This window comes from Oncorhynchus clarkii, chromosome 4, assembly GCF_045791955.1.
Source record: "Oncorhynchus clarkii lewisi isolate Uvic-CL-2024 chromosome 4, UVic_Ocla_1.0, whole genome shotgun sequence".
In the NCBI taxonomy this organism is placed as follows: Eukaryota; Metazoa; Chordata; class Actinopteri; order Salmoniformes; family Salmonidae; genus Oncorhynchus; species Oncorhynchus clarkii.
In genome coordinates this window covers 59240660-59250081 of record NC_092150.1, presented here as the reverse complement: position 1 = coordinate 59250081, position 9422 = coordinate 59240660, and the positions used below count along the sequence as shown (strand labels likewise).

The window sequence follows — 9422 nt, the reverse complement described above, 5'->3', positions numbered from 1 at the left end:
GTATCTTTTTTTTCTCATAGGCTACTTACCAAAGTATTCGTTTTTCATGGAGGAACAGCTAGCTACTGGTTTTTAAATTGCCACCTAATTAATGCATTTTAATTGGATCGGACACTACTACAGTAACAAGCATAAGTCAGCCATCCATTTGCTTGTGAATTCACTATTGCAAAGTAATGGATTAATATCTCAACTTTCCCATACAAAACTTGATTAGATAGGTCACACACGTCATCGAAATATCTTTCCAACCGTTGCTCACCATGTTCTGCTAGTGTGTATTCTAGCCTGCTATTCCTCAGTCAAACGGAAGATGGCAGTAAATCAGTCAATGACACCTCCCTAAAGATAGAGGGCATCGACGTTTTGGTCGACGCTAAAGTTGAATGGTCAGCGAAAATGACAACGTTACGAGCTTTTACGTGCGATGATTTGTTCAAGTTCAACAACATGTGAGTTCATTTCGATTAGTTTTTAATACTGTTGAATAGGCTAACATTCTAGCTACACAATACCTATGTTTTAGTGGACCATACCAATAGCATTTTGCTTGTTGGCTAGTTGCAAGTATAGCTAGCTAGCCAGAAGCTAATTATTTGGCCATACAGAGAGATGCATAGACGCTATCTTAATAAACGAGTCAACTCTGTTGCTATAAGATACAGTATTTGGAATGTATGGACAATAGCTCACTAGCTGGCTCTCTCTTTCAAAGGTGGCTAGCTAGGAATAAATACAGTAAACTGAGGTCTGCTGCCCCTCGTCGTCAGGGGCATTGCATTGAATGCATGAAACATCTCAAACTTTGTTTCTACCTTCACAGCAACCTGGATCCATTAACAGAGACTGTATCCTTTCACACGTACAAATTGAACCCCGGCATTGTAATAATATACCACCTGTCTATCTATGCATGGAAACCCCAGATAATGTAGGCTTTGTCTTGTTATATTAGAAGACAAGCAGTCCTTAACTTTCTTTAACAGTATGGAATCCCATTTTACCTACAGTACCTGGCCCACTGGCCTGAGTACTTCATTGTTGCAGAGGCCCCTGGTGGAGAATTGATGGGTTACAGTAAGTGCACGTCATATGTACCATCCTATATGATGATTGCAATAGCATACACTGTGGATGGCCTCCATCAAAATTACACTTCTGACTTTGTCCTTGCAGTCATGGGAAAGGCGGAGGGATCAGTGGCGCGAGAAGAGTGGCATGGGCACGTCACAGCTCTCTCAGTGGCCCCAGAGTTCAGACGACTGGGACTGGCAGCCAAGCTTATGGAGATGCTGGAGGAGATCTCAGAAAGGTGGGTCTGACTTTTACTAAGATCAGTGTCATTTGGTACCAATGTATATCTATATATAGTACTGAAACCAGGTGGGAATACAAATTATAAACCCTTATTTTTGTTTTCTGTTTTAAACCGTTTTGCTATAGTGCACCCTACTGAACATGACCATGTTATCTAGCATACTTCTTGGCTTATTCTAATCCATGTCATGTCTCACTGTTGTTTTAGGAAGGGCGGGTTCTTTGTTGACCTGTTTGTTCGAGTCTCCAATCAAGTGGCGGTGAACATGTACAAACAGCTAGGCTACAGCGTTTACAGAACCGTGATAGAGTACTATTCTGCTAGCAACGGAGAACCGGATGAAGACGCCTATGGTAAGATGAACCCCTTCAAATCAATGTAAACATTACTGTAGCTCAATCATTTTGTTGACATGTGCTCACTCTTTGTAGATATGAGGAAAGCCTTGTCGAGCGACACAGAGAAGAAATCCATCGTTCCTATACCACATCCCGTCAGACCAGAAGATATAGAATAGACAGAACACGGACACTTTTATATTTCTCTCGTCTGCATTGGTGAAGTGTGATTAGGACTAGTTTTGAGGGTGTGATGTGTGAAAGCTGACAGAATATCATTGTACATAATTTTGAACTATCCAATAACTGGTCCTTTGTGAAACTAAGATTTTTTTTGCCAATGAGTCAGTCACTGTTTGGAGCTATATGGAATTGAAAGGACTCATTCAAATTCAATAAATGATCTACTTACTTGACTCACCCAGGGACCTGCTGCTTTGTCACAACAATCAATTATGGTTCATTTTCCAAATAAAAATAAAATGGATATCAGTGGTTATTTATTTACATTGTCATTGCACTACAGTAACTAAAACAAAAACATGGAATAAGAATTCACATTAATAAAAGAGGTGTTTGTAAAAAAAAAATTAAAGCACTAGAAATTACCTGATGAGGTACTCAACTTGTCCCTACTTGTCATGAGTGAAACATTTTCCCAGACAAGCTAATCATTCACTGAATCCTTTTTGCTCATCCTGGGCTGTTTCTCACTGCCATCTTTGTCACGATCACTACCGCTGCTGCCACTACTACTACTGCTGCTGCTGCTGCTTTCATCAGAATCATCGCTGTCATCATATGTGCTCTCTTTGGAGTCTTTTTCAGGCACAGGCTCACTGACCATAGGATTTTCTGATGGTGATGCAGAGTCTTCGGACATTTCTTTGTCTCTACTCCTTTCCCCTCTTCCATTTTCTTCTCCATCTCTCTCCACCCTTCTGTTATCTTCTTCCTCCATTTCTTTGTCTCTACTCCCCTCCCCTCTTCCATTTTCTTCTCCATCCATTTTTTCATCTCCATCTCTCTCCACTCTTCTGTTATCTTCTTCCTCCATTTCTTTGCCACTACCTCTATCCACTCCTCCGTTGTTTTCATCTTCCTCATCTTCTTCCTCCTCGTCGTCTTCTTCTTGTTGCTGCCTCTTCCACATCTTGGCCATGGCGAGCAGCTTGAGGTTGGGCTGGTTGGCTGCATCCTCAGGGAAGATATAGTCGTAGTACTCCTCCCACCCTGCATCCGACTGTTGAATCAAAATGAAAAGTAAATTAGTGATCAATCGAACCACATCATGACAAACTTGCTGAGTACCTCGACTCCCAACTAACCGCTGACTCAATATGCGTCTAATTCAAAAATGTAAATTCTTAAACCCTTACTGCGTACCTATGTTTGTCCTCTGTTTTTGCGTGCCTTTGCTGAAATCCATACTTTTTAATAAAAAGTTAAATACAACCACTGACTGTTTCATCATTGCTGTTGCTCTAAGATGGCAACTCAGCATGGAAGGTTATCACTAGCTTCTATAGCCACAGTCATAAAACCCACCAATTTCTACAATTTCTCATTAAAATTTGATTTTAAAACTTAACCACACTGCTAACCTTATGCCTAACCCAAATTAAAAGGCACATTTTTGTAGCCCATGTTGTGGCTGTGGAATTTGACTGTGGCTATAGAAGCTAGTGCAAATCAGTGTGAATGCGCATGTGCCAATTGTATCTCAACAAGGAAACAGTCTGTCTGTATTTGATTAAATGTTTAATTAAAAAGTATGGATTTCAGCAAACGAAGAAAAGCATGCAACAAGAGGACAAAACATAGATACACGGTAAGGGTTTTAGAATGGACATTTTTTAAGTGTCGACGCATAACGAGTCAGAGATTTATTTGAAAAACTATTCTGCTCTCAACTCCGTGGAGGAGTTGAGGTACTCGGTAAGACAAACAAGGGTAATGAATTGATATTGGATTGGTATGACCAAAGGAAACAACACTTACCCCGTCCTCTGCTGTGAGCTTTCTCCTCTTCTTCACCTTCTCCGGCAGCAGTTTCTTTACCCTCTCCCTGGTCGTGTCCGAACCAAACTCCTGCTCAAACTCCTTCCACGACTCCAACAACATCAGACGCTCCTCCTTCTCCTCACAGCTTCTCAGGCCCTTGTTGCCCTCCTCAAAGATCCCCCTACACCTCTGCAGCCGGTCCGAGGTATCGATGGACAGCTCATACTGGGCATAGCTGATCCAGACCTGCAGGTAACATTTAGCTAAATTACACAATGAACGAGTAAATGTTTGAGGAGTTGCTGCGCCACAGTGAGTGTTTGGCAGGTGAGTTGTAGCATGGGACTGTTGGTAGCAAGACAGTCACTAAGGTTAAAGGGACAGCTCTCACCTTTACGTGCTGTGTGCGCTGCAAAAGTCTCTGGTAGAGGCCCCTGGTGTTGTCAAACTCTTCCTGCTCAATTTCAAAGTCGATGTAGGACTTCCACAACACCTAAGATTGAAAAGGAAATGGAATATATTAAAGTAAAATACTGTTCAGAGGTACCTTCATTACTTTTCACGACAACACTTCTCACTTGAGGGGCATCTTCAGACCTGCTAAACGACAGACAGTGGAACGTCAATACTGAGTAAATGCCCTGGGTGAGCGTTTGAGCCTGACCTCTGGCATGTCTAGTCGTGGCTGTCCGATGGCCAGCTCGAAGATGGCCCGGGCCCTCTCTGTGTCTCCTAGAATGGTCTCCAGCTCAGAGAACTTGATCCAGGTGGTGCAGTTCTCTGGGGCAAACTCCAGGTACTTCTCGTAGAGCTTTCTGCATCGGTCAAACTCTCGGAGCTGCAGCTCCAGCTCAATGTAGCCCTTGAACAGCTTGTTTTTTGGACATTTACCAATGGCTGTGCCCTGGGGGAGAGGAAGAAGCCCAAATTAGAGAGAAGTTTGATACAATGAAAAACATACATCTTCAGCAATCAGTAGGGACCTTACCAAGCCTCGCCTGGCAGCTTGAATGTTCTTCTGGCGGATTTCAAACTGTCCGTAGAGTAGCCAAATCTTGGCAAATGTGAACTATGAGGAAGGATGCAAAGTAATAAATATGATCATTTGTTGATGATTCATGTTTATGTCCCATTTCAGAAAGGACGTGCCACTGATTGCAAACTGCCAATACCTTTTTGTGAGGGATGAGATCCAGACATGCCTGGTACACCTGTCTTGTTCTCTCCGGGTCCTGCCAATTCAACAAAATAAGCACTGAAATCCACAGCTATATGCACAATGTCACACATAGCAATGTGAGAATTATAGCCATTCCATAAAACACACAAGGAAGCAGGCTTACCTTGACCTCCAGTTCTTCATATAAAGCATAGTTTATCCACAGGTAAATGTATCTTCTCCAGTGCCTCTTCTCCTGTATAGGAGGGATGTTGGCGATGGCTCTCTCATACACCTCTCTGGCAGTGTCAGGATCCGCATCACTCTCCACCAGGCGTAGGTAATCAAACCAAGCGTCGTAATTGTGTGGGCTTGCCTACACAGGAAACAAAACACAATCCAATGGAAAGCTATTAGGGGGATGAAATGTTGAACCATAATAGTGTTTTAATGGTTTATTTGGAGTGAAATCTTTGCACATTTTTACAGGTTCAATTGAACGTACCTTGACTTCCTCCTCATACTGAAATCTCCGCTTGCTGACGATAACGTCCTCAATTCCCCTCCGGTCTCCAAACTTCTTCTCAAATACTGTGTAGAATTTGAAGAGCTCCTGAGCCTGATGCTTGGGGATTCTGTCCAAGGCGTATTTATAGATGACTCGAACACGCTCAAACTAAGAGACAAAGGGGGAGAAAAGTTGTGTTGTGTTCTGTTGACCACAGTGTATAAATGTGTGGGAATAAAACTGACATGGTTCAAAGTGTCAGATTTAGATACCTCTTTCTGTTTCTCTTCAAATCTGGCAAAGGCCACAAAGAGGTTCTCGTTGACATGCTCCTCGCCAAAGAACTCCACTGATCTCTCAAACACCTTCCTCCCGTGGGCGATGTAGCCATGCTTCTCTTCGAAACGGGCATACTTGATCCAATTCTTCACGTCAGGGTGGACAATCACAAGTGCACTGGAGTTAAGGAGCTTTAAAAGAGATGCACTACAGGCATGATGACAATATGAAGGTAATACCACTACAGTAGGTTGCTATGAATAATAATACATGTAATCAATTGCTAAACTGCTACAAGTCTCTGCTAGGTAAAGCCCCGCCTTATCTCAGCTCACTGGTTACCGTAGCACCACCCACTCGTAGCACGCGCTCCAGCAGGTATATCTCACTGGTCACCCCCAAAGCCAATTCCTCCTTTGGTCACCTTTCCTTCCAGTTCTCTGCTGCCAATGACTGGAACGAACTGCAAAAATTACTGAAGCTGGAGACTCTATTCTCCCTCACCAGCTGTCAGAGCAGCTCACAGATCACTGCACCTGTACATAGCCCATCTGTAAACAGCCCATCTATCTACCTCATCCCCATAATGTATTTATTTATTTTGCTCCTTTACACCCCAGTATCTCTACTTGCACATTCATCTCCTGCACATCTACCATTCCAGTGTTTAATTGTTATATTGTAATTACTTCACCACCATGGCCTATTTATTGCCTTAAATCCCTTATCTTACCTCATTTGCACTCACTGTATATTGACTTTTTGTTTTCTTTTTTCTACTCTATTATTGACTATATGTTTTGTTTATTCCATGTGTAACTCTTTGTTGTTGCATGTGTCGAATTGCTATGCTTTATCTTGGCCAGGTCGCAGTTGCAAATGAGAACTTGTTCTCAACTAGTCTACCTGGTTAAATAAAAGGTGAGGAAAAAAAATCAAACACCTGTCAATTAATGACACACACTACAGCAACCACAACTCATAGTAAGTAAATGTTTCAAGCACTTCCCATCAAAAGGGTATATCTCTCATAGATGGAGCGGGCCTTGTCGACCTCCTTGTAGCGCAGCTCGAAGTTGATGTAAGAGTGCCAGGCTTGTTCCTCTGGTTCCCACTCTGTCCAGCGCTCAAACACCTGTCTGCAGCCAGCAATGTTGCCCAGCATCTCCTCCATGTAACTGTACTTGTACCTGAAACAGGGGGAAACAGAAAAAGAACAGATGAGCCGCAACAAGATTGTGCACATTGGTGGTAAACTCTGCATGTTTTAGTCATTATTCTGCAAAAGCCTGATTCATTGAGGATCAAAACACTAATGTGACCACATCAATCAAATATAGTTTTTTAAACAGATATCAACGGTTTAGGAGGTGAAGTTGTTCAGTACCAGAACTGGTTGACACGAGGCAAGATGGTGATGGCTCTGTCCCAAATGTTGCGGGCGTGGTTCACTTGCCGGTTCTTCATCTCCATCTCGGCATACTTCAGCCATAGAGCAATGTTCCGGTGGTCTACATCCAGAGCACGCTCGTAAATAGAGCGAGCCCTGGGCGGGGGGGTTAGACAACAAGTATCCCAGTCAAAATTAATCTGTAACATTCACATCAGATTACAAATAGGTATGGTTCACAATCATCACATTCACAAAGTGAAATTGACAAGCATTAGCTTACCTCTGGACTTCTTTCAGGCTCTCCTCCCATTGTGCGTATTTTATCCAGTTGCTGATAACAGTACGATTCTTTCTGATGTTGTCTTCAAATCCCTATGAGGAGAGTCCAATATGCATCTAAATTAGATCAATGTATTTACTGTATTCTTCACAGGATTCGCAGACAATCGGAAATTATGAAACTGGCAGGCTGGCAGACCAACATAATATCAAGAGTAAAAGTGAAGTAACAGTAAACGTGAAGTGTAACCTGTGTGTCCACTGTCACGGGGGTCTTACCTTCCGCTTCTTCAACTTGTAATCGTTCAACTCTTCTTCATCAGTGATTTTCTGTTTGGGCGGCGGTGGCAAAAGCTCGAGCTCCCTCTCCTTTGCCTCCCTGAGCAACTGCTCAGCTGTGATTTGTACCTCTGCTGGAGCCTTGTTTTTCACCTACACAAATTAATACATGAATTTAAGAATGGGTGAAATTAATTGGAGATAATACTAGTTAGCTACATAGTACATGTTCCAAAAGGAAACAGTTCGAACTCGCTAGCTAATTACGTAACTAGCTAACTTCATCACAGACACTGACTTGGGTCAGAGTATCTAGCTAACGTTAGTTACGTTAGCTTGCTAAATACAATTATTTGCAGTGCTTAGCTTTCCTTTCGTTCGTCGCAAGTAGCTAAAAGTAATTGAACTAAATTGGTACTAAAACAAAGGACAAGTCTTGTTGTGGTTAGCTAGCTTGATACCTGGCTAGGCCCATATAGACATGGCTAGCCAATAACTTACAAGTTCGCTAACGTTAGATAGCTAACTGTTTTTAAGTGTTTTGTTACCTTAGCCACTTTCGGTATCCTCTGTTTCCCTGCTGCAGTGGATGCCATTTTGCTCGGTACTATGGCGGAGTCAATGAGAAACAACTGTTACAATTGAATCTATAAAACACAACGAACAGATAATAGTTTAGAATATTTTCACAGCGCCAGTGAGCTCCGCCATGACACCTTCAAAAACGTGCGTCAAACTTAACCTATGAACTGTAACCTTTCACCCCAAGACGTCACTGGCGGTTGTTTCTATGGTTACACACCACAACCCCATTAGCAACGTTCCTTTACTTTCTTCGTTCGTTTATTACAGGAGGACAAATATGTATTGACACTTTATGTTTCAATAATTAGCTAACCGTTAAAGAAGATACACCCTGATTTGCATCATTGATGTAAATTCAGAAGAATACATAGAGCTTGAAAAAGTTTCCATTATGCTAATTTTACAAGAATGCTGGAGTGGTCTTCAAACGTAAACACGTATTGATATTATACCTCATAGTTATTGAATTGTTAACTTTTACAGAAATGTATTTGTTGTGTTTTGTTAAAATTCCCAACGTGTACACCCTGTATCCTGTGCACGTGACCAATAAACTTTGATTTGATGATAATTTAGTTGGTTTGCTTCTCATTTGCTTTTCTCTCCCAAAATCAGAGAAAGATGACTACCATAACTTCCTCAGATGGCAAAGTTAAGACTGTGACTGTGAGGAGAACAGTGTCATTGGATGCATATGCGATCAATAGCCTGATCAGTTCTGCCACAGTACCAGTATTTGGAAGAGTAAACGTCATTCATCTACTGTGAGTATGCTTACCCTTACTCATGCCAAATGCATGCAACAGATATTGACATTTAAGGTGAGACAGATTTTTCGATACATCATTCGTTTACTTTTACCATATCAGAATGCATTAACTTGCACGCGTCAATCCATTACATTAGCCACAATAATTTATCCTGGCCTCAATGTCTGTATGTTGGTATCCTCAGAGAGAAGGTTAATCTGGCAGTGACCCTGAACAATGCAAAGAATGAGGTGCTGGCCCATACTGCCTTCTCTGTTCACCCCATTGGAAACATTGTGGATCAAGCTTTTTGGGAACCATTCGACAGCCTCTGAACACACTCTTCCTGCACCTCAGCGGAGGGAGGGAGGGAGGAGGGATGGTGAGTCATGTGAGAGGCTGCCTCATCACTGCTCCCTCCCTCCCCTCAGACCAACCATTAGATACAGGCCATCAGTCCAATAAAAACAGAAGCAAATTACTATGCTTCCTTAGCTGTGCTTCACAAGTAACACAACAAATGATCTATTA

At 42.2% G+C, this 9422-nt stretch overlaps 2 protein-coding genes across 3 annotated transcripts; one reads left to right on the top strand and one right to left on the bottom strand.

The window, feature by feature from the left end:
* The first annotated feature begins 363 nt into the window (after positions 1 to 363).
* On the top strand, positions 364 to 2246 carry LOC139407010 (N-alpha-acetyltransferase 20-like). 2 transcript variants are annotated; one of them, XM_071150252.1, is made up of 6 exons: positions 364 to 452; positions 824 to 848; positions 987 to 1077; positions 1177 to 1312; positions 1526 to 1671; positions 1750 to 2246. In XM_071150252.1, the coding sequence occupies exons 1-6, from the start codon at positions 400 to 402 to the stop codon at positions 1833 to 1835; spliced, it is 537 nt and encodes a 178-aa protein (XP_071006353.1). In that variant the 5' UTR covers positions 364 to 399; the 3' UTR covers positions 1836 to 2246. The 2 variants fall into 2 exon arrangements, with proteins under 2 accessions (XP_071006353.1, XP_071006352.1); XM_071150251.1 differs by having other exon boundaries at positions 987 to 1312.
* On the bottom strand, positions 2140 to 8334 carry LOC139407009 (crooked neck-like protein 1). Its single transcript, XM_071150250.1, has 14 exons — positions 8106 to 8334; positions 7558 to 7710; positions 7280 to 7371; positions 6994 to 7152; positions 6630 to 6796; positions 5600 to 5778; positions 5325 to 5495; positions 5004 to 5195; positions 4833 to 4892; positions 4649 to 4729; positions 4325 to 4564; positions 4052 to 4153; positions 3658 to 3906; positions 2140 to 2899 (listed from the first exon to the last, which is right to left on the bottom strand). Exons 1-14 carry the CDS (start codon positions 8151 to 8153, stop codon positions 2324 to 2326), a joined length of 2469 nt encoding a protein of 822 aa, XP_071006351.1. The 5' UTR covers positions 8154 to 8334; the 3' UTR covers positions 2140 to 2323.
* Positions 8335 to 9422: the final 1088 nt, after the last annotated feature.